Here is a 26,310-nt window from a genome sequence, read left to right on the forward strand (position 1 = left end):
GATTATAGATGGAATTGAAATCGTTCAGGCGAGGAGGCGGGCCGCTCCGTATTGGACAGGTTGGACCATAACAAACCCAGAAAGAGAAAGAAAGCCTCTGAGGTCCAAGCCACACTCGGCAAAGCAATCTGCTGTGAAATGCTTGCGCATAATCTGTCACTGATTTGGGATTTTTCAAAAGGAATGAATTCCAGCCAGTGGGCAATCACAGCAGCTTAGGAAGAGAAAACATGCCTTTTGTCACAATCAAATTGAAAGATTTCAAGAGTTTTCTGCTTTAATCCTATTTTTGAAGCAGCTTTGGTTGGGCTCAGCTGGTTTCCACACATGGCTGGTGTTTTTTACGTTTTTCAATCTTTTCAATGTAGAATCTGCAGGCATTCAAGGATAATTTATCATCATTGTGCAACAGGGGGGCTGCACAATGAATGTAGCCCATTTACTACTGAAGAAGCAATTCAAAGAAAAAGTGCCTCTTTTATGGAATGTGTATCAGGAGGACATGCTCAACATCATAGCATAAAACATGTGGGCATCAGGGAAACTACACACAGACCACCTCCTCTCCTCCCACCAGAGTCCGGCCCTCAGCTTGATTCGGGATGGACCAGGTCTCTGGAGAGATGTGGGCACAGCGGTCCATGACCTCCACATTGCTGGGTTAGCCTGAAGCTTTATTTTAGCCGTCTTGTTTTCCTGCGAACCAGACATCAGACGGCCAGGAGCATGCTGGGTAGTGGAGTAGCCTGGGTCCTAGCTGGGTTAGCTTAGCTTCTATCTACCCTCTCCTCCTGGAGCAGTGGACTTGCTCTCGTGGTGTTTTGGTCCGGCAGGTCTGGCTGGGATCATCCTGATCGTCTCTTTAAACAGCTCCCACGCCTCCTTTTATTCTGTCATAACTCCAGTAATAACCACGAAAAACAACCCCGACGGAAATGCAAGCTGGATTAATATTTTTCTTATGAACAAAAGAAAGGAAAATTCATTTTCATATTCATGCCTTTGCGTTTGATATTTTGTTCTTTCTACTTATTTGTGATTTATTTCTCAGCCTTCGAAGGAAATCAAAAGGTTTCTCCAGCTGAAAGAGTGTGATCACACATCACAGCGGAGCCTCCGAGATGACCGTTAAAAGTTCTCCTCACATAAACAGGAAAACTTTCATTTCTGCACATTAGCACACAACAAAGACGTTTGGCAGACAGCATTAAAAACACAGTGACCGTCTCAAGGTAGTGAATACTATCGCAAGTTATAATTAATATTAAGGTGGATTTTATATTGCATTAAATCACAGTGGAAGATGAGTTTGGTTAAGAAAACAAGATTTCCCTTGACCTTTGCTGGAACTAATTATCGTCCTGTGTGAATTAACTGGTGTTTTTATTATCAAACCGGTGTCTCTATATGAACGTGGGTAGAAATATTAAAATATACTCCAGAGATAATCTGTGAGCATCGGAGAGGCGGGGAGAAGTGAAACCAGGAAGTCTAATGGTTTTCTCCTGTACACCATGTTCTACTGGTCTCAGGTGAGACCAGTAGAACATGGAAACTGGTTACTAACGGACGAGTGATTCCAGAACTGTTACCTCACTACTTGTGACGTCACAGTGCTTGTACATACGGGAGGAAATGGACCGTATATTAAAATGGTATTTATTCCACCGAAGGAGGAATGTCCGTGCAGCATGGCTTTACTTCCACACCAAATGAAAACCCATCCGTGCAGCACTGCAGACAAACAACACAAAGCACGTTTGACCTAAAGCAGCATGAGACACAGCAACCGCCTTCCACATGAAAGAGGCCGAGAGCCCGGTGGAGGTCATTTGTTTAGTCTCCTCGCTGCTTTTAAGGAAAAGCTTGCCGGGCTGCACTGAGAGGGCTAGAGATATACATATGCACTGCAAGATTCTTCAATAATTCATAAAAGAGTGCCCCCTCAGCTATAACAGCTATAAAAGGCTGAATAACAGACGAGTGGGAAGCTGTTTCCATGTGATTACACAGAGACTGGATAATTAAACCTCCTCTATACCATGAGAAGTAAGGCTTATCACTTCCTTGTGGCAACAAGCCTCCTCATGCATTATTCAACCACGACTCTCTCTCTCTGCATTCACAACAACTTCCACAGTTCGTTTGTGCACCTTAGTTTAAAAGAACCTGTTAATGGGTCTGCATGCGCTAACGTGGGTTTTTCTTTTTTAGTATGCAGCCCGTGTGGTCCGGTTCTCTCAGGAGTGATGATTAGATTATTCTTCATTACGCTGGTTGTGTACACATCAGCTGGAATAAGGAAGCCAGTAAAGTGGAACCCGACTGGGCTCCTGTATATAAGGTGGCACCTGGAGAACGTTGCTTATTGCTAATACAGCACATTATGCACTCCTATATAGACTCCTATGCAAACTGCTGGAGCGCACACAGATATATATCCATGCAGACCAGGAATGTGAGTTAAATATCAGAATGTGTTTGTTTGTCATTCACAATGTATTACTCAGCGTTTGTGAACAAGAAAGCAAGAATATTATTTCTTCCCCTCACCGCTGCTGCACTAGAAGGTGTAGAAACCCATGATACTTAAGTAACACTTCAGACAAGCTAAAGGTGCAATATGCAGGATTACAGACCATTATTATTTCTATTTAAAGGTGTAAAGTGGAGTAACGTGAGCCGAGGGTAGCTCTCCCTCTGTGTGTGTTGTTATTAGAGCCTCTACTTGCTTTGTTGACATCCCTGGGCCGGACACGAGTGCTTTTAATGCTACAGATAATGGCGATATCAGCGTAAACCAGGGTTCTGGTAACTGACAAATACATTTAAAAAAAAGGACAATAAAGAACTACATTTCTTCGTGTTTTGCTAGCAAGCCAAAGTAATGGTCTTATGGACGAGAGATGTAGTTTCACCACGTCTACAAAAAAAAGTGTCACTTTCTTGACTTGCAGAAGTATCTTTTTCACAATTAATGGTAAAATTCAAACAGGTGAAATGATGTCACTCTACTCCTGTGGCCACCGAGTCAACGACGGCTTAAATGTCGTATAAATAGAGGATATTAATATGTGTTCTTGCACATCCCTGCAGGTACATATCCGTTAATAGGATGTTTCCACATAATGACTCATTGTGCATCCCTAAATCTGTCTGGGTTGCCCGGCGGGGGCGAGGGGGAGGAGTTAGTGGGTGGCTCATCTCGCTGTCTGACGCACAGCTTGTGGGTGAACCTTCGGCTCAGACGAGGGAATAGGTGGAATAACACAGACGCAAGTTAAGAAGGAACAGCAGCCACCGTGCTTTCTTGCTCCGTACCAGAACCAAACTGTTACAGGAAGTGAGGCCCTTATTCACTCATTTGCTGTGCTCGGTGGGCGAGCGAGAGAGAGACAGGCCAGTCTGTGGTTATGTTTGTTCCTCTTCATTACAGAACCTCGTGAGCCGACACCAACACAGAGCAGAAAGCAGACAGAACAACTTCGAACACTACTGCAAAGACTAAAGAAGAAGTTTACACACGATATTTTTAGGGTGGCCGCCTTCAGTCGAGCTCATTCTCATTATTTTACCAAACCACCGTGAGCGACTGTCGTTATGGTCGTCCTGCTGGTCCGCTGTGGTAACGCTAACGGACCGAGGCCATTAAACTAAGGTCAAACTGTTCTGTTCTGTACTGCTCCGTATCATACGCTCATCATATTCACCAACAAACGTACGTAACCACATGCTACCTGTGCTTTCTTTTGGGACGGAGGTCGATTTTAATAAATGCATCAACCACCGACTGTGGAACACGCATATTCAAATATATATTGTAAAACAACACAGAGGAAACTTTATTAAAAGCCCTTCCAACCGTGACGAAGGCAGCACAGACCAGATCCACTCCTTCTGTCTTACCTTTCACAATAAAAGCCCTAGACATAGATACTGTAAACCAGAGGGAACTGTTATTAGTTCCTTGAATTGTTAATGTTCATAATCACACATTCGCTAAGTTTACATCAACAGTGCTCATTTCCTAAACCTAAGTGATGTGAAAGTGTGGCTGCCTTTGTGGATGCTGCTGCTGTTAGCGTAGCGATGATGCTGTGGACAACAGAGGTTTAAAAAGACACCGCGGAGTGACGCAGAAAGAAAAATCAGAGGGCAACGAGGCGGAAACGTTGGAGGCCGTTTTGTCCTTGTCCCGCCGCCCAGTGATGTGCTGCTCTGTCCGAGACACATGTTTTTAGCTCATGCTAAATAGAGAGCTTTGTGAAAATCCCATCTGGCCCTTTTCGTCCTCCCACTGAGTCGTGAGGACAACCAAAGGCAGAGCTGGGCTAAGTTAACGGAGGCTGACAGTCCTCACACACTCCCATGCACAAGAAAGCATTTTCACATTTAAATGCATGCACAAGGCTGGACTGGGCGAGCGGAGAGGGAGGGGGTGCTCACAGAGAGGAGAGGGAAATTAAATTAGAAGTGAGGGGAGGTGAGAAGGAGATATGAAGAATCACGTGTCAGCTTCTGTCAGGGTCTTTCTGTTGGAGACAGATTGAAGACTATAGCGACAGCGGAGAGAGATAGATGGGCAGATTGGAAATAGAAAGAGAGAGATGTTAGGATGGACACATGGAGAAGATGGAGGAGGAGCGTTATAGAGAGGGAACAGTATATGATGTGTACAAACAACAAGGTCGCAGCCGTATTTATGTCTAGACGACATTATTATAAGTGATGATGTAGCAGTACGCTGTTAGCATAGCCTCGGATCAATCCAGACTCCATTCAGAAAACGAGCATTTTAAAAGTTGTCTGACAGACCAAACAAAGCGACTTCAGACTTTTTAAAAGTTGTGGTGATTATGTCGTTACTTAAGCATCCTTTTTATCCATTTATTGCAATTAAATCACAACAAAATAGCTTATTTTGGGTTCATCCAGCTGTAGGAAACCAGCTGACGTGTGTCTTGCTGTTCACAGTGAATACAGCTCAATCATATAAAAAAACCAGCACCTCTGGGTGATGTGATGAACTCAGACAGGACGCCGTTTGATTATCGAGAGCATCTTGACTTCCCACATTTAAAGCAGCAATAGTGGTGATTTCAGCCACGATGGATGAAACATGGAGGTTGGTACTACAGGTGTGAGAGCAGCATTCACACACAATCAAACACAGGCAATGGGTGTAGCTGTGCAGAAGAAAGGAAGTAGGAGAGGGGGAGGCAGGAGGAGGAGGAGGGTGTCAGGCAGGCAGAGGATAAAATTTATGAGGAGCAAGTCGAGGGGCGAGAGGATAAGAGACATGAGAGAACAAAGTAAGCAGGGAAGGACAAATAAGCTGTTCGGGGATACAAACAGCATGATCAATATAGAAGGGAAGAACGTCGGAGGATGTGGAGTAGGAAAGGAAAAAGGATGCGAGGACGCAGGAGACGAACACAGACAGATCTCCCCTCGTGGAATATATGGAGATGCCTAAAAATAGCACATTAGTCCATTATCACTCCCTTGTGTCCATTTCCATTAAGATGAAGTCATGATAATAGATTAAAGGAACTTGGCTCAACAGGAGAAGACCGTTCTCATATTTGTACACTAAAAAAACGAGTGCTTGTATGTCGGCAAAACATGCAGCCTGGTCGTAGCAACAGTACTCCTCTCATCAGCATCTATAGACCCAACACGATATACCGTATCTGTTTCAAGGATTTGATTGTGAATCCTTCCTGTAACAGTACACCTCCCAAATAGTCTGTTTGACTGGGGAACACTGGCGGTACACAAGTAAAAGATGCTCCAACCTTCTGAACAAATCAGCATGACAGTGAATGAGCATCTTCCCCAACACACTGAACTGAACAGTTAGAAGCAGACAGATCACCACATATCTATTACCTCCTCTCCGTCCTCCACCTCTCATTAGACTCCCGCTCCATATACAGCCTCAGCTCCATCCCTCCCCGCCTCCCCTGTACGTAATGAATGAGGGAGCTCCTCCCGCTGGACAGAAGTAGGTCTCGGGTGGGGGGGAGGTAGTAAAGGGTGAACTGGCCAGAGGAGATAGAGTCTGATGGATGGCCGAAGAGCGGCGGGAGAAAAAGCGAGGGAGGAAGAAGAGAGGCGGGATGATGGGGGGAGCCATCGTTCCATTTTCCTTCCGTCTGGCTTCTGGATGATGAAGGCCATTACTCAGGCAGAGAGTTCCCCCACTCCCCCTGCACACGGCTGCTCTTCTTTTTGTTGTCCTTTGTTCATCCTCTCTATCCGCCTGTCATCTCTTTATGCCGCCGCGCCGGCGACGGACGCAGCCAGACGCATTCTGTGGTTCAGTTTGTCCGTCCCGACATCCGTTCCATTCTTCATAAACAAGATATCTGCAGAATCGCCCCGGAGGGAATTGCCTCAAATGTGCCACAAAACGTCCACCTGGACTCGAGGATGAACTGATTTTGAAGGTTAAAGGTCAAGGTGACCGTGGCCTTGGTCAAACTGCTAGTCCAAATCCATTTTTTTGGATCTTGGAAACGTTTTGGGGGATTTCTTCAAACTTGGCACAACCGGCCAATCAAGTAATTAATTGATTCGATTTTAGTGGTCAAAGGTCACCGTGGCCTGCCAGCTCTGATCCGTTTTTTTGGATATCCAGATCGTCTCCTGATTGATTTTTGAAAGTGTCAAAGTGATGATCAGAATCCACCACCTCCCGTCTGTCCCATTCTTCTGATATCTTGGGAACTTTTTCAAATTTGGCATAAACTTCCACTTGCACTCAAGGATGAAGTCATTAAAATTTGGTAGTCAAAGTCAAAGGATGCTATGACCTCACGTCGGTGAGCATTTCCAGAATGCCATTACTCAGCAACGAATTTCTTCATATTTGGCACAAACATCCACTTGCACAGAACCGATTTTAGTGATCGCATTCTTTGTTGCTGTAACTCAAGCATTTATATGATATTCATGGCAATTTCACACAAATGTCTCAGAGGATAACATGATGAAGTGGTGATATTTGGGACATGGATGTAGCTGTGAGGATATAAATTCTAGTTCAAATATCCATATCCGCCCCCCCAGATTTGTCACGGTTACTAAATGATGCCTTTGTGCATTGAAAGGACTTTATTTAATTTCTTCTGTGGTGATGTAATGCCACGGAGCTTTGTCAATGTTAAAGATAAGTTATTACAGGTTGTAGGGTCATCGTTGGGGGAGCACGTATATTATTATTTAAATGTCTTTTCCCACACATAGAGGTCCCCGGATCATTATCAATCTGCTGAATCCTCACCTGCACTAACTGTGACAGTGTTGATTTAATGTATGCTTTAATGTTAAGGGTTGCTGAGGTCAGCAGGGAAACTGCTCACCTCTCCGGTCGTAAACGTAATGCGTAGCATCGTCACGTAGGCGGCGCACACCCACCTGACCCCTATAACCCTCCGCTCCAGATAACTGAAAACTTTAGAATGTGTAATATTTGTTAAACTACATGAACAGTAAAAGAAACAAATGAATTTGAGTTCCCTCTGGTAAACAGTTGCACAGCGTATATGTCTCGGGCTTTTATTGTGAAGGGCAAGAATCGAAGGAGTGGATATAATATAGTTAAACGACGGACACCAGAGACTCCGTGCTGTTGTACACTACAAGTTATATTTTTGTCTGCTCTGCACAATGTGATTAATTGATGCCTTATTTGTGGTGCGAAACCTAAAAAAAACGATGAAAAAACAATTCACAGCACAAGACAGTTAAAAAAAATGAACACATAATGAATCGTAGGGGGAAAAAATGCCCCCACCCGAGTGTTAAAGCGCTGAATTTACCATTCTTAATTATTGCCCACTCACTCCAATATTGACTCAGCTATGTCAATGTGAGTTTCGCAGCAATGATAGCGACTAAATGAGCTGACATTATGGCCTCCGGACGACGAGGGAGCATGTTTACCCCCTCTGGCCCAGGTTCAATCAGCCACAAGAGAAAGCATGTCCAGGCCTCTCTCAAGTCAATCTCCATTAATGATGGGGGGGGGGGGGGGGGGGGGAGATTATTAAAATGGCTTCGGCGCTCCATTGAGTCAGGTTAGAAGTATGCGTGTAATTAGGAAACGAGCAAATACACTGGAGCGGAGAAACGAGTTGTTTTTCAATTAAGGCCTACAAAGCAGAACGCACTTATCCGGCGGAGCAGCCAGAACGTGATCGGCTGATCGGAGCTCAAATTGACAGGAGGAGATCTCATTACGGCGAAGATGAAGGTGTAAATAGTTATGAACCTGTGTCAATCGCTTAGTGCGATGTGAAGGTGTTCTGGCTGAGCTGGTCTCACATTATCTACCGGGCCATGAGAGTGTGTGCCAGTCACATTTATGTGTGTGTTTCTGACATTTCAGCATACATAATCCCATTAAATGCAGGCAGTTATGGAGTGGAACGTTTGGCAGCAGTTCTGTGTTTTTCAGATGAAAATCAGCCAAAGCCTTTGTTGTGGAGTTGGCACAGTCAGAGCATGAATGAATGGATTAGATATGAGACCAAGTCACACAAGTGAAAGAGAGAGCTGAGAGGATGAGGAGGAGTGTCTCCTGCCCATATGAACGGAACTTAATTAATGCCAATATTAAATCCCCATCACACAGAAAGAAAAGCCTGACATATTTTGCGGTAACATCTGTGTCTTAAAAATGAAGCCAAAACTTAAATGCCTTAAACGTGCATTCCCTTTTCTTGGCCACCAGGGGGCGACTCCTCTCTGGTTGTATAGAAGTCTATGAGAAAATGGTCCTACTTCTCTCTGCTGGCCACCAGGGGCAGCACCTCTCTGGTTGGATAGAAGTCTGTGAGAAAATGGTCCTACTTCTCTCTGCTGGCCACCAGGGGGCGACTCCTCTCTGGTTGTATAGAAGTCTATGAGAAAATGGTCCTACTTCTCTCTGCTGACCACCAGGGGGCGACTCCTCTCTGGTTGTATAGAAGTCTATGAGAAAATGGTCCTACTTTTCTCTGCTGGCCACCAGGGGGCGACTCCTCTCTGGTTGTATAGAAGTCTATGAGAAAATGGTCCTACTTTTCTCTGCTGGCCACCAGGGGGCGACTCCTCTCTGGTTGTATAGAAGTCTATGAGAAAATGGTCCTACTTTTCTCTGCTGGCCACCAGGGGGCGACTCCTCTCTGGTTGTATAGAAGTCTATGAGAAAATGGTCCTACTTCTCTCTGCTGGCCACCAGGGGGCGACTCCTCTCTGGTTGGATAGAAGTCTATGAGAAAATGGTCCTACTTCTCTCTGCTGGCCACCAGGGGGCGACTCCTCTCTGGTTGTATAGAAGTCTATGAGAAAATGGTCCTACTTTTCTCTGCTGGCCACCAGGGGGCGACTCCTCTCTGGTTGTATAGAAGTCTATGAGAAAATGGTCCTACTTCTCTCTGCTGGCCACCAGGGGGCGACTCCTCTCTGGTTGGATAGAAGTCTATGAGAAAATGGTCCTACTTCTCTCTTGATGTATTATCTCAGTAAACATTGTAAACATGAGTTCTCTAGTTTCAAGTCTTCTTCAATCCAGCATGATGTTCATTTAGTGAATCAGGGGTGGGGAACCTCAGGCTATAGATCAATAAATGTGATACAAAAATTAAAAACACACAGCAACCATGCTGGTAGAAATAACATTTGGAATGTAACTGCTGTGTTTTGGGAGCAGACGGCTGAAGTGCCACATTGTGCTTAATTGGAATAATGTGTGATAAAATATGCTGATAGCAGTTTTCCATTTGTGTCTTAAAATCAGGCGACAAACACGGAATGCTCATTTTAATCAAGACAAGAGCATCTGTTCGCCCCTTTTAAACCTTATGTTCACTGATCATTAGGGTTACATTCATGCTCATTATGTGAAACGTCATAAATTGCTTTAGTTTTTTAATACTGAATCATCAAGTTTCATATTATTTCTACGGATTTGTGACTTTTTTTCATGAAAAATATGAATTTTGCTGTTTTTCTGTGGTGTTTGTGAAAGGTGCCATACAGATAAAGTTGAGTCAGTCTGAGCAGCATTGACCAATCAAGTGCGAGCAGAAATACAAAACGGAATCTCACGGAGATTAGGATTAAAATGACAAACGATCATCATTTTCAAACTTTGAAATGATTCAAGCTAACATGTATATGTGTATGTAATGAGTGATGACAGGCTACACGCGACCGTATAAACCCTAAATAAGCTGCTTTCCGCTCCATGACTTAATTAGCACTCTGCTCATGCTGCCTCTATGTGTGATTTACTCGACGACCAGAAGGGATTTGGTTGCAAACCATATTAGAACACATCATCCCAACTAATTTAGCATTAATGAGACCATCCAGTATGTTGGGTATTTTAAGTAAGCAATTAAAAAGTGATTATCTAAAGAAAAAACACAATAAAAAAAGCAATCTTCCAACTTCATATTGTGTCATATTGTACCACTAGGAAATTAAAATCCAAATATAAACTTTCACCCACACTTCCTGCTCTGTTGTAGTGGACATACTGTATATATACACACACACCCACGCTACAGTTTAGGGTGCATTAATAAAGCATCAAACAACTATTTTCTATGTAAAGATATAGGGGAGTAATGTCTGCCTGAGCAGAGAATGAAGTCTCCCTCTGTGTGTGTTGTTATCAGAGCGTCTCCTTTCTTAGCTAACCTTTAAATACGACTTATAAAAAGTAGCAGTTACAGCTGATAACGCGATGACGATGGTGTCCTCAGCGAAACATTGTGAGCCTGAGGGGGGACGGGCACTTTTGCAATTGTTTGCACTGTTGGCGCCGCTAGCCACTCTCATTTTTACCACCATTAATCTGACGTTCTCGTGTGTTTCAGTTGCGTCCGGGCGAAGCCTTCACAGTGTATCACACCAGTCCTACTCTGTCCAGTCTGTCCAAACCCGTGGTGCTGTGGACGCAGCAGGACGTCTGCAAGTGGCTGAAGAAACACTGTCCTCACAACTACCTGACCTACGTAGAGGCGTTCTCCCATCACGCCATCACAGGTAAGGTACCGACACACAAGCATTCAGTCTGGAAGAGAAACGACGTTTGCCTGGAAACGTCATCGTCTTCCGACCTCATCCACTGACTTCTGTTCCCTCGAATAAGAGCAGCAGTGACGCTTTCTAAAGACTTAAGACGTTGCGAAGCGAACGGCGTAAAAAGGCTTACCGAAAGTCACACAACTTTTATTTTTAGGCCTGTGGTTCCACAGCTTAGCTTTTTCAGCTGGAAACAGGTTTACACCCAAATCTCTCCAAAGGAGATTTAAAAAGCATTCATGTGAGGTAACGGAAGGAGTGCCGCCTATTTCTGGAGAAGAAAGGGAAAAGAAAATGGGTTACCGTAACAACACCCCCCCCATCCCCCCGCCACACACACACACACACACAAATCCAACAGGCACACATGAGCAAACAAATGCACTTTATTCACACACACCGACGACCAGACGGTAGAGCGGTTTCTTTTTTAGCGTCTCACAGAGAACACATTGTTGTTCAGCGCTGCAGGGTTAGCCACCACTTGCTTACATTTGCACGCACACACACACAAACACACACACAGGCTTCAGGGTTAACAATGCTGCCACCGTCATAGCAGCTCTGATCTGATCATTTTTATTTATGTATTCTCAAACAGAGAAAGGGAGAGAGAGCGGGAGAGGCTTAGATCCAATTATCCCTGCGTATCCACTTGCTGATGTCCAGCTGGATTGCACTTTGGCGGGGTTATTAGATCCCGGGTCTTCTTGTGCAAATGTTGAGGTGAATGCGCGTACGTCATCATCGATGCATACGGTCGGCATCAAAGACTCGCGTCGATAAACAGAAGGATGTTCAGAGAGCCAGAGAGGGATTGTGTGTCCGTATCGTCTTAGTTCACTGACCCAGAAGTAACTGCATGTCGGCCTCTCAGCACCATTACAGTGGGACAAGCTGCCCGAGGACATCAGCGTCTCCTGCTTTTCCATGTAAAAGCCTACGTGGGCAAAGATTCACACGACCATCTTTTGTTCCACTTTTTTATCTATTAACAGTTTTTTTCATCCTGAATGTTGTTGGCAGGAGTAGACCAGATCTAGAAGCTGTAAACACAGTTGGACGTTTGTCAAAAGCGGGAAAATATAGCGTCAGTCTGTGTGTGCAATGTGATTATGATTCTGTTCCACCAGTGATGTATGTGGAGCCGGTTGACGGATTGAGTTCCCTGAATCACACGTGCGACTGATTTGCTTTTTGGTGTGCAGCAAAATCCCTTCTTCAAATAAAGAGTTTGTACTTTTTGAAGTCTACTATTTGAAAAATACAGAAACTTTATACTGCATTGCAGAGAGAAAGGTTGTACTTCACCACGTGAATGTGATGGTTGTAGTTACTAATTATGTGACGATTCAGGTTTTTTAAGGATACATGATAAACTATGGTTGCACCTTTTGGATATTTGATTTCCTTACATAGAAGGAACACAAATATTAAATGTGACTTACCTTGGATCTGCTGTATATCACAGCTGAATGTAATACAGTAGAGCCTTCAGGGACAGCAATGACAACATTGCTCTCCTATCAAAGGTTTAACCTAAAAGTTGTCCTTTTATAAGGAGGGCTTTACCTTCCTCCCTCCTGGATTGCTTTCAGAGGGTTTTAAGTGTTGTTATCGTCCTGTAGCCGAGCCAGATCGGCTCCCCACTTGCCCCCAGACATCGTTAATAGGCAATTTATTTTGAGGCCAAATTGAGAGAAACGATCTCTATTGAAACAGCTTTTGTTTTTGTCTCTTTTCTCTCTTTAACAGCACTACTTTCCCTATCTGCAGGCAATTATTAGGAGCTGTATTAAGTCTGTCTGAGGGGAATTGATTTGAGCTCCATTCATCTGCTTTGTCTCATTTATACACACACACACACACACACACACACACACACACACACACACACACACACACACACACACACACGTATACACACCAAGGGCAGTGGTTTTTCTAGGACATACTGGCACAGCTGTTGGCAGCTCACATCGGAGGGATGTCGGGGAGTTGTTTGGCCGAAGAGGTCGATGAGTGAGTGTGCGTGTGCAGACTGTAGTGAGTGTTTGTGTGTTAAAAAATAAAGAAATAAATCACAAAATAAATGTCAAATTATAGCTGTTGTATCCCCAAGATAGTTAGACTCGCATACAAAATGGGTTGTTCCACTGAGCTGGAAACAGAGAACACCTGGACTCTAAGAAGAACTACACACACACACACACACACACACACACACACACACACACACACACACACACACACACACACACACACACACACATCCATATAACCATTGTGAAAGCTAAATGGTTTGTCATGACGAGTATACAGTAGAGGTAACTACAGTGGATCATTCCATCTGGTTGCAGAAAGAAAAAGGTGCCAACTAGAACCATACAGGGATCCCTTTCTGGTTCCTTCCATAAAGGTTTCACCTGGAACCATTTCAGAGGGTTTCACCTGGAACCCAACAAAAAGGGTTATACAGAGGACCCATCTGTGAGAGGTTCCACCCTCACAGACCCTGTTCAGATGTTCCATCCAGAACCCTTCCACCTATGGATGCTAACAAGAACCCAACCAGGGGGTTCCACCAAGAGCCCCTTTAAATTACAAGGGTTTCATCTGGAGCCCACCTTGGGATTCTACCTAGAAACCTTTTATATTACAAGGGTTTGAGCTGGAACCCCAAAGGGCTGGGGACTTTCCACATACGTGAAAGGTTCCACTTATGATAGCTTCTATGGAGAACACTTCTGTGGTGTGATCGGTTGGGATCTTTCTCCAAAAAAGGGTCTCTTCAGAAGTAGCTAGTTCTGAGTAAATGGTAAATGGATGATAAAACCTCAGCCCTTGGAAGAACCCAGACTGGAACCCTTATTTATAAGAGTGTAAGATGAGGACTTGATGACAGTTCTGTCCTCATTTGGCTTATAGCTCCACTGAGAGCTATATATCATATCCAAGTATGAATGTGAAAAAATCCTAATTGCAGCTTCCTAATATGATTTTCAGTGGTCTTGTCTGCTGCCCAGAAAGTATCAATCACTTAACTTTAAAAAAGTTTTGTTAAGATTCAGGAATTCCCCACTGAGAGAAAAATAACCCTCTCCATCATCACTTATGAGCGAACCCTCTGCCGAGTTTCCTTTTCCCTCTTATTTTGCTGCATTTGGGACCTTCCATGGCAATAACGTTAAATCCTCTGATTCACTGATTTGTTGTCCGTATCGCCGCTCCCTCCTTTCATTCACATAAGCTCACTCACTCGTTGAAATGTGGTAACAGCCACCTTCGAATGCTGCAACCGCCAAATGTGACATATACACCTTTCACCAGGAAAAGGTTTCCTCAATCCCTGTAGATAGGGAAACTGTGGCGCTATGATAACAAACATCTGACTCCTACTTCACTTTCACTCCAAGAAATTGAAAAGGCGAACTTTCTAAACATTCAATACTTTTCATCAAATGCATTTTTCAAACTGAAATCCTATTTCACTTTAGCTCCAGAGGGCTGCATGCACTGTGGGGAAGCTACATCAAAGAAGAAAATGAAAATGCAGTCCGACTTTTGGGAGTGCATCGGTCAGCAGATGACTCATACGTTTGAAAAACATGGAGACCGTCTAGACGAGGAGCTAAATAAACCGTCCCCCGTCCCGCAATTTACACTATTGGAATCAAAGGGCGTGGAAATCACAATCTGGCATTCGCCCTTTGCATGCCCTTCGCGGCGGGATCGGCCAGGGGTGTGGAGGGTCGAGAGTTGGTGGTGTTTGAACTTATTTCTTTGGCTCTCTTTTTCCATTTTGACACAATGGTTTCAGTCAGTTTTAGCCGCGCTACACTGGGAAGGCCATTCAGGAGAGACACATTTCAACGTTTATCACACCTTGGTGTTACACCGCCCCTCCTTAGAAACAGCCATAAACACTTTTGCCTTCAGATGTGGTTTGCCTTCACGCTGCACAGACTGGTTCTTTTATAGCAGGAGGTGTCAAACATGTGGCCGAAGGCAAGAAACGACCCAGAAAAAGGTCCAAATTCTCTTTGGTGTTTAAGAAATCTAATATTCGGTGCCCGCTATCAGACTCATTATGGGGAAAAATACAAGAACTTACAAGGAAGACCGAGAACAGAGAAGATGATTTAATTGTTGTGTTTTTAGTCGCCACCGAGAGATCAGCGATGACAACTCGGGCTGTTTGTCATAAGAAGGGAAACATTGGAGGTTTGTTATGGCTGTATTGGTCCGGCCCACTTGAGAACATACTGTATGGTGCCCATGAACTAAAATGAGTTTGTAAACAGCTTGTTATACAGCTGATCCCAGGCCCTTCAGCTCACAGCAATAACAGACATTATGAAACACTAAATCCCTCCATCACTTTACAACTCATCTATGGTTCATTTACATTTCTTTTTTTACAGCTTAGCCAAGGATGGGGGCACTGAGGGTCCAGAAGTGTCATTTGCCATTTTCCGAAAAAGGCTCAAGACTCACCTGTTCAGACTTCACCTCGACTAGCATGACCCACTAACACATTTCTACACTCAAGTAGAAAAAATAAAAAAAGTGAAAAAGTACAAGCTCAGAAATGTACTCAAAGTAGAAAGTAAAAAGTATCTCATTTCTACCGGCTGTTTTTTTCCCGTATTAATAAGAAAATTTGAATAATAATTTCCCCTCAAATTCTTTAAATCTAAAGTAACGAGCCTGAAAATGTGAGGAGTAGAAAGTACAGATACTTGTTTTAAAATGTAGGAAAAGTAAAGTACAGGTACCGGAAACCAAAATGCCAAACCTGAAGCTAAAAAAACAGTCACAGCAGACCGACTTCAGCCGAGCACACATTAAAAACACAAACCTGCCCTTCTGTTTTTATTAAACATTACTGCTCACTGTTAAGGATGTGTATTTTACACAGGCTCAGAAAAGCGACTAAAGGCCAATAGGACTGTATTGTCCCTTAATTTACCGTCCTATTGTCTTCTTCTCTTTTGTGCACTCTGCCTACAGACGTGCTCATTAGCTGCCGTAGACGAACAAACACAGTTTAATGAGTAGTGTGTACCATTGTCTCTATATGTGGGAGAAAGACATGGCTATGTGTGCTGGGAATATGTGCATTCTGTAGACGGAGGATATACTGATGGAAGAATGAAGAGAATGATATAGAGAATGAGCTGCATGAGTAATGAGTCTAATTATGATGTGGGCATCGTACAGAGCTGCTGCAGGTATGATGGATGTCTGCACAGAAGGACCTAACTATCTGACCCATAGTAACGTGAAAGTCTTAAGGTTTTTATATTGCCTTTGCGTCGTTGAGTGCAGCTTGGTAGTAAAACCTGTTTACCGCGGGTAATGGTATGTTAAATGTCTATTTCTCCAGGGTCAACTTCCCAGTTCTGTAGTAAAACCACAGAGCGATCCTTCTCACGCCAGCCTCTTTAGAAACTGCTGCAGTGGTGATGTACGTTTCGAGGCCAAAACAGGAAGTAAGCATTCCCGTGACGAAAAGCCAATGGGATTTTTTTCCCATGAACACCACATTTAGGATTTTTGAAGCGTGAACACAATCAGTAGGAGTAACAGGGACACACTATAAAGGAAGTACACTGTGGTGGCCTGAGCGTAAGTACAGAAAGGTTTTTACGTAGAAATGTAACATTTTGGAAACTTATATGGGGGGAATCAGCTTTAATGGTGATGATAATTGTGTTGAAAGGTGCCTGATGTTCTAAATAAGTGGAGAAACGTAACCCTCCTCCTTCTCCTGGCAGGACGGGCGTTGCTGCGTTTGAACGGCGAGAAGCTGGAGAGGATGGGAATCATCCAGGAGACGCTGAGGCAGGAGGTCCTCCAACAAGTCCTCCAGCTGCAGGTCAGGGAAGAGGTCCGCAACCTGCAGCTGCTTAGTAGAAGTAAGTAAGAGGACGGGAGCAACCATGCTTCCGTGGGTTTGGATGAATTGGTCTGGATCCATGCATGCCTGCCACAGCATACAAACATCCAGCTGCAGCTGTTTGTGTGTGGGTTATTATTGATGGCAGCTCTTGATTTGCTGCCCTGTCTCTGAATGATGACTTCGGTAAACATTTTTATTATCCCGCCATCAATAAACTGGCTCAGTCAATCACCGCTGACCTGAATTCAGCAGTCGACGTGGCTTCGTGTCTCACAAGCCTGTTTTTGGTCATTGTCGAGGAAGGTGCTTGTTTTCTGTGTTTATTGATGGCTATGAGTCATCAAAGTGAAATGTTTACACAACTGGAGGTTCAGATCCTAATGGTAACTTAAATTCAAGTGTAAATATATATTATATATATTATTTCAAATCTTCAATAGAATTACACCCTAACACAGGTTCTAATATTTAAAGTAGCAGTTTAACAAATGTGTTAAACCCAACTGGAGTTTTGTGGTGTGTTTTCATACGTAATTTAATAAACTGCGTTGATGGGGCCCACTGGTGGGCTTCAGAGGTACTGCCAAATAGGTAGATTAAATAAAAACATGTTTGGGTAATTTACAAAGCTACTCATTTTTTACATCTACATATGCTCAAGAATACACAAAAATAAAAGTATCATCACCAAACAAATCACGACATCATCAGGTAGAGAGAATCTCACTGTAGATACCTAACATTCCCTTCCCGACAATCCTGCAACAGTGAAAGGTTTAAAACGGTAAATGAGCCGTCTCAACCATTCAATGGTGATTTTGATAAATTTGGTAAGAAATGTTTCATTACAGTAGTCATATCATTTGGGTTAAAGCTTAAAGTGTAAAGCTACTATTTAATGTTATGTGTAATAATTCTATCATCCTTTGTGATTTTGTATTTCGAGCCAAAGGTTCATGCTCTGACGTGCTCTGACTGTTTCTTCCCCTCCAGAGTCTGCTTCAGGGTCAAATAAATGAAACAATTCTGCGTTTGATGCCCATTTAAATCTATCTGTGACCCCCCCTCGGGACCTGAACGTGTTTTTTTTGTAGTCACAATGTTGACCGTGTATGGAGCCAGAGACTCTGTTAGAGCTCCACAATCCCACAGCAATATGAACAGTGTGTGAGAGACAGGAAGAGGTAGCTTTGATATGAAAAGGATGAGGATCACAGTGTTGTGATCTCGAGACCAAGAACGTCACAGAAACGAGTTCTGACTGTGAGGCATTCAAAAATGCAATCGATTCATCAGAGACGTTGAATAATATTGAATAAACTAGTTGAAATTAAGTATTTCACCAAAAAAACATTCTGGGAAATAAACTAAACTAAAATAACAAACATTATACCCCTATAAGCGTTTATGAAAGTGGCCAAATAATGAAAAGAGCCAATATGTTCGTCACGGTCTTAGATCTCACAATAGTTTTGCAGTATAACTGTTGAAGTATGAGACTGTGACATTACTCACGCTAACTACAGGTCTCGCTCCTTCTTTCTGTTCCCGGCTGATAAGAGTCGCTGGATAAAACACATCGGGTAACATGACGTGATGGATCGTAGCTAAGATAGCTAGCTAACTGGCGAGCTGACATAAATTGCGTGAGTTTACTGAGCAGTTAGCAAACTAGACTAGACTTGAAAAGCTATCTTTTAAATTGACCAACATTCTATCTGTTATTCATGAGACAATTCAAACGGGTTAGAACAATTAGACTCTCTCCACCTCTCTAACAAACTTGTTTCCCAAACAAAGTTCCCATGGGGAAGACCGGAAGGCCTCTGTATGCAGGAATAACTGGGCTACTGGTCAATGATAGTGAACATAAATACCCTAAAACACACAGAGGGCAGTAAGCAGGTGATGATACAAACGATCAGCTTTGAAAAAGAGCCATCGTAGGCAAATTGATAATGGATTTTTAAAGGGTGATATTGTAATGAGAGTTGGAGCAGGGAAAAAGGTTATTATGTGAAACGGTGATGTATTATGTCCCTGTTTATTGGCCACTACCAGAGGCCACTCCCACCAATCACGACTGTTTGTTAAACGTCCCATCTCTGACCCAAACAAACTCAGCGTTGATAATTTATTGTTTCCTCTCTTATCAATTTAGCCTATTCCTCTCGGACACTTAGTGGAAATGGTTTTTACACAACACGCATTGCCAATTAAGCGTGAATTGAATCAAAAGCGAATTAAACTGAGGGATGGAATGCAATTGACTGGTTAGAAGAGGGAGAGAGAGAATTAAATTTGCTGTCGGACACTTCTATTAATAGAGCAATGCAAATGTAATTTGCCAGTTCAGCAGGCTCCGACTCTGAGCTATAAGGGCAGGCTAATTTGGCGGCCTTATAAAACACCTGAGGTTCACAGGACTGGAGGGTATTCAGGGGTGATAAAAGTAGGACGGTGGTGGGAGGCAGCTGAAGGGGCGATAATGGGGGTCGAGTGTGATGAGGTGGTGATGAGGTGGTGATGAGGTGGTGATGAGGTGGTAGATGAGGGCAGAGGTCTGGAAGAGTGAGGACTGGAACATTAGGAAAAAAAAGCCAAAATGCCCTGTCCTTGTCTCCAGCAAAGTCCACACAACCAGCAAGCTGTAGCCTGTACTTTCAAATAGGATCCATACAGCAAAGTATCACAATATTTATTATATTTAAAATATTAATATTGCAAATACAAACTAAACCTTTTGGTGACAGCTGCTTCTTCAGTCCACTAGATGGTGCTACCTTTTTCCTGGTCATGTGTAAAGTCAGCGGGATTGGACGAGGTACACTTTAACAATAATAATAATATCGTAATAAATTTGTAAGCAACATTAATGAGGTGTTTGTATGCGTCTGTCTGCTGACAAACACATTTTGCTCCAATAAAAATTATGAAGTCAGATAAACAGTTAAAACTGTCTTTTTAGATAAAACAGAGAAACTGCATTCTTTGTAGTTGAAAAAGGGGAAATAAATCACAATATATCGCAATATGTTATCGCAACACTGCACTCACAAAATTTAAAATCGCAATAAGATCATGTATTGTGATTTAAGTATTGTGATAATAATGTATCGTGGGGCCTCTGAGGATTCCCGCCCCTACTTCCAAAGTACTTAAATGAATGACGTCTATCCAGAACTAATATTTAGGCATCACATTTCTGTAAACAACTCATGCAGCATGACTTAGCATGCAGATGTTATCATATGGTTATTATATTATCATGTGGTGCTGGTGGAAGGATGCACACAGCCTAACGAACACGTTCAGCTGTTCTCCCTCAAAGATTCTCCCAATATATTTATATTTAACATTCAGGTGTGATTTGGCCTCGTGTCAAACCGCCTGCCAGGTCTGATTCATCTGCAGTGTATTTACCCGAGATTAAATATTGATCGCACGATAACTGTTGAAAAGAGGATGAAAATACAAACAAGCTGCAATGTGATACGAGTTTGTCTGATGGCACGATTTACCGCGACCCCTGCATATTATTCCCATCAGCAGCCTTGTAACATGCACTCTTCAGTTACCTCGTCAACCTTTCACAAGCACTAAATGCTCTGGAGGTGTCTCTCCAACGGCTTATAAAAATGATGTCATCTAAAGTAATACGGAAGGTGAGATGTTACTGAGAAGGTGTATATGCATACCGGTATGTAAATATACAGTATATACACACATAGTCTCCTAATAAATGTAGCCTATTCAATACATAATAGTTATTATTTAAAGGTCAATTTAGTAAATGTATTATTCAGAATGCTTAAATAAAATAAAAAGTAGCCGTAGATATTACTGTCTATCCTCTCTGGTGACCTTTTACCAGACTAAACTAGACCCTGAGGTCCGGCTCCAGAAGGTGGGCCCCTTTTTCCAGGCCAAGTGCTGCAACTCTTTTCCAAACTCTTTAACTGACGGACTTTTGGTATTCTAACTTCAAGAAACTTTTTGCAGCCCCGTTTGCAGTGTTTGAAACTTAAAAAAGTAGATTTCTTTTTATCCTTGGGGCAAAGTTTCAGGTCACAGTTAAATAACAAAACTTCCTCAAATTCTAAAGTCGCTAACAGTTGAAATTCAAATCAGATCAAACGCAGGTTCCATATAATATGTAGGCCCATCCATCCACTTCAACCTGCTCGGCTGTAGTGCTGTTTTGGTTTCCCCTTGTACATAACCCTTTCAACGTTGTGAAAGCTATCCCCTTGCCGTTTCTCTGCACAAATCTTGTGTTTTTATTTGAGACACTTCACGTACAGTATTTCATGTGTTTCCAGCAGGCTTGGCTGTGTTCTATCAGTCAGCCAGTGAAAGGTAAGACTGATGTCTTCCACAGCCCAGAGCCAGCGCTGTCTCTCAGGGCAGCCTGAACCGAGTCGGGGTTGTTGTAACATCTGGAAATCTTTTGGGAGGGAGGATTCAGATCAGAGCCCCAGTGGGAGACCTGCCCTCCTCCTCCTTCTTCTCCTTCTTCTCCTCTAGTTGTTGGAATATCTTTACAACCAGTCCTCAGACAAAATGTCATCAAAGTTGCCTTTGTGTTTAGCCATCTGCCATGTTTCAGACTCTGTGGTAATCAGCTAAAACTGGATGCCCAACCCTTGACCCCCGGCGGCGCCTTTGTTCCTGTGGGAGATCCTCTTGGTCTCCTCTGAAACCCTCCTGTGATGTCATCCACCCTCGCAGAGCTTTACTAAGAACTCTGAGTGTTGCCTCCCAGCGAAACAGCAGCTCTGAATTAGAATATGAATGAAACTTTGACAGACAGAGAGGAAGAAGGAAGATGTCGTTTCTGCTTTGCTATCCGCCTCGTCTCCTCCGCCGCACCGAGGCTGAGGCAACTCCATCGGGAGCTCATTTAAAAAGGGCTTTCTAACAGAGAAGCTGTACGAGCCTCTAGTCATATCAGTGCCTCTCCATCCGTCTGTCTCTCTCCATCGCTTCCTGGTTCACTCCGAGCTGCACCTGTCTGCATCCAGAGACAGGTGGCGTCCTCGGCTGTCAGGAGAGTATATCCGCCTTCACGTAACTCACCTGAGTTTGACCCCAGGATCATTTGTGTTTCCTCACTCACTGCGTCGGCGAGGAGGCGGGGCTTACCTCTGTGAAGATGCCGACAAGGTTTCATCAATCATGGCTGAAATAACCACTATTGCTGCTTTGTACATGTTGAAGTCCCAGATATGCCGTGAACAGCAACACACACATCGGCTGGTTTACTACAGGTGGATGAACCCAAAATAAATATTTAGTTGTGATTTAATTGCAATGGATAAAAGAAGATGCTGAAATAACTACATAATGACCACAATTTGCAAAAAAAAAAGTCCAAAGTCATGGTTTGTTAGGTCTGTCTGCAAAATGACAAACTATATTAAAATTGCTTGTTTTCTGAATGGAGTCTGGATTGATGGGTGCTGGGCTATGCCAACACTAGCTGCTCCATCAACACTAAAAATAAAGTCAGCATTTGCCCGAACTATATTATATGCCAGTGTTAACAGATTATGATACCTTGAATTTGCTACGGATGCCACTATCATTATTTACAATCAAATATCAATATTTCTGTGTCTTCCTCTCTCCCTACACACCTACCATTACTCTCTCGCTTGCTGCTGCTCGGTGATGGGGTGCATTGTGTTGCATGAGGCCAGCCACACCGGTTACTTGATGATTCAGTAACAGGGTTTGGGGTGAGTCAGGTGACACATACAGATTCAGGAAGGTGATGAACTGCTACTTCTGCTTTAACAGGTCTCTTGGATGAGTCTGATCTGTTTTCAAGGCGGGATGTGTTTCAACAGCTGCATTAACGAAGACAGACTAATGGGGAGAAACACATTCATGACCACGCACTGAGGCTGCAAGCAGACTACTTGTGCACTTAAAAGCTGCCAAAAGGAACTTTCATGTTGTGTTGATTTTGGCAGTAAACGTGGTAGTGTTTCCAAACACCAGAGTCCCTTGAGAAAACCTCTCATTTTACCACAGTCCTTAACAAAGATGCTTTGTAGCTAAGATGAAGCCTCACAAGCTCCGCAGATGGTTTGAAATGATACACTTCCTGTCTCCTAAGTGGGCGTGGTCATGGCGTTAGCATGGCTTGGGAGCTAGCTAGCTAACTTAGCTATGTTCCATCACAAATGTAATGTTATCTCACCTGATGCACCACCTGGATGACTGAGAGCCTTCACAGTTATACCACAAAATGCCACTTCCTTGCTCTGTAAAAATGGTCTTTTAAAATGACAGACCTCATGGTTTCAAACGTATTTGTCTATTTTTTCCTGAATAAATTCCCATTGTGGTCCACCAGAAGGGGCGGGACCTAGCCTCTCTATAGAGGCATCAGTATTAAATGAAGACTATCATAGCCTTTTCTCTCCATGTGAATCTTAATTATGCATGCCCTTCTCTCCCCTCTTTCTGCAGCCTCCTTTGGAAACTTCTCTTAGCTCATCTCTGGATTCATTTGGCAGCCCTTTCCCTCGTACCCCCCGACACAATACATCTCTAGGAGCCACGGAGGAGCTGCTGTCTTCAGATATGTGAGCGGAGAATCGGCGAGTGAAAGGGGAGAGGACGAGCCTATAGGTTACATGCCAAGCGGTCTGGAGGACTCTCATTCAACGCGGCCAATCCAGTTCACGGACATTGAGACGGCGACAAAAGAACCCCCCTCCCCTACAGGGGTCCCACTGTAACATAGTGATAAGATGTTAGATTCACAGCCCGGGTGATGATGTAGGCCTGTCACTGGTATGTGCTTGATCTCCTTTTGGTTTTTCCCGTCTCATCTGGTTCTGTTTTGGCAGTTTCAGCAAGAGAACTGCAGGATTCACCGGGTTTTCCCCTCCGCCTCTTCTGTTAAGGCCATTACATGACTAACTCTTTGGCGTGGTTTTATAGAATGGTGACCTTTGAACCCAACGACACGAAATCACGTTGGTGATGGTTGAGACGTTGAGATTTACACGCAGCGCCCCCGTTTGGCCACCGGAACTAAAACCTCCAGTCTCCATCCAACACAACCAATCTTCATTTCTCCTCTCAGGACTTCGGTTTTGGAATCGGAGGTAACGATTTGAAGTCGAATGTCATTCCAACATCCTTTTTTTTCTTCTTTTTTTTTTACATTGGGACAGCTCAGCGAGAATAATAATAGAAACGTATTTATACAGTATGAGTATTGTAGAATAACACGCTGTAAATCTGCATATACTGTAGTCTTTTATTAATGGAATGGTTCCCGAGGTCACAGGAGTTAATCTGAACATCACTGACCGTCTACGCTTGATGAAGCAATAATTTAAGAGGAGTAGCGCTTTATTGGATAAGTGATTTGAGCTGCAAGTCCTGAGCGTCCGCTGAGGGAAATCTACATTTTTGCGTGTAACAGCGGCGGAGACTTGGCAGCCGTCATAGCTTCCCCTCCTTTGTGTGTGCTGCTGTTTACCGTTTGTCACACAAATGCTACTGTATTCTTGTATTCTCCCCACTTTTCTCTCCCGGGGTGCGACGCTTTGATTTCAAATGCTCGGAAATCAAAATGCGATGGCGGCTGCCCGGGTTGCGAGATCCCTGGCGCAGCTACAGAGGCGATGATGTCACTGTCGACGGCAGCAGACGGTGATGAAGATGTTTAAGTCACTTGAATGGATAAATTCAAATAAATAAAATTAACTTCCAACATCCCTCCACCCGTCCTTTGACAAGAAGTCTTTGGGCAATGTAAGTATTTGACTGTTAAAACACGCTGTATTATTTTTGGATTACCTGATGTGCTGTAAATATGAACACTTTTGGTTTAATTCGTCCGATGATTGATGAGCTGTTTGAAATGCAAAAAATAAATAAATAAAAATGTATCTGCTTTACAGATATGAAGAAGATGTGTTATGGAACACGATGAAAGCTTTCTTTTTAGAATAAACTAATTGAGATTCAGTGTTGATCCTGATTTTTACACTATTATGTCTGTTTTCCCTTGAGTATATATATCTATATCTATCTCTCTCTCTCTATATATATATATATATATATATATATATATATATATATATATATATATATATATATATATATATAGGGGTGAGTATTGGCAAGAACCTCACGATACGATACGTATCACGATACTTTGGTCACGATACGATACGTATCACGATACTTTGGTCACGATACGTAACACGATATTATGATATAAATTAAGATGAAAACACAAGTACCTGTATTTGTACATCAGATGATATTGAACAGAAGACAAATTGAGTCAAAACTATTTAATTAAAAACAGCCTCCATTTTATTAATTCCCATGAAATTCACTGGAATAAATATTGAAAATATAATGAAAAAGTACTGCATTCACAACGCGTCTAAACATGAATCGATATTGTATTGGGCGGCAAAGTATCACAATATATATTGCCGTATTGATATTTTTACCCACCCCTATATATATAAATATATATATATATATACAAAAGTAGCACAAAGCAAAGCTCTCACACTTAAGAGTTATTTAAAAAGCCATTCAGGATTTTAGAAATAAAATGTCTTATTATAATGTATTTACTGAGCACACAGAAACACTACAGGATTGTGTTTTTCTTACAGCTACACTCACATAGAAACCCAACTGCTTTTAAGTAATTGGCACAAAAATGATTCACCTCAGTGGCACTTCTCCCTCTCGATATTTTTATTCTTTTCATATCCAAGAAACGCTGCACAGCTCTTGTGGATTCTTCTCTCTTATTGTTTTTCTACCTTCCTGCTGCTGTTTTAGTATGTTCTTGCTTCCTTCCGGCTTCCACTTAATTAATCCCTCACTTAATTAGTTCCATTTATCCATCAATTATAACCTTAAATATGAATGTATGATAATGACCCGAACAAAGAGAGCAAAAGCAGTTTAAAGAGAGAGTGCAGATAATCCTAAACGGAAGATAACAATCTGAATTTGCAAGTGATTGAAGCTGGTCTCAAACCTGCACCGGCGCTCGGACCCAGTATTCAGAGTTGGGAGCTGCACTGCATGCCTAACGAGTCTCCAACGCTCGCTGTGCATTCCAATACTCGGACCAGCAGACCGTTTAGTATGCAGCAGGGACATTTAGTACGTCGGACACAGTATGCCAAAAATACCAGCGTGTCCTACTTCTGACCCACAATCCTCTGCACTGCCGAAATATGAGCAAAAGGGTCAAAGTTCAAGGAGCAATGAGGAGGAAGAAGTGTGTGCCAGTAAAGTGCTGCGAGGACGACCAAACCCTG

General features: G+C 43.0%; 1 protein-coding gene across 1 annotated transcript in view; it reads left to right on the top strand.

Annotated features, from left to right (window-relative positions):
- LOC311016611 (sterile alpha motif domain-containing protein 10-like) overlaps window positions 1-24,963 on the top strand; it is a 52,055-nt gene extending 27,092 nt beyond the window's left edge. Inside the window, exons 3-5 of the mRNA XM_084014422.1 lie at window positions 10,875-11,043; window positions 16,863-17,003; window positions 23,468-24,963. Coding sequence (XP_083870548.1) covers window positions 10,875-11,043; window positions 16,863-17,003; window positions 23,468-23,490 — 333 coding nt within the window. The 3' untranslated portion in view covers window positions 23,491-24,963. The remainder of the gene's footprint in view (window positions 1-10,874; window positions 11,044-16,862; window positions 17,004-23,467) is intronic.
- Window positions 24,964-26,310: the final 1,347 nt, after the last annotated feature.

The sequence above is a fragment of the Eutrigla gurnardus genome, assembly GCF_963514095.1.
Source record: "Eutrigla gurnardus genome assembly, chromosome: 8".
Lineage (NCBI taxonomy): Eukaryota > Metazoa > Chordata > Actinopteri > Perciformes > Triglidae > Eutrigla > Eutrigla gurnardus.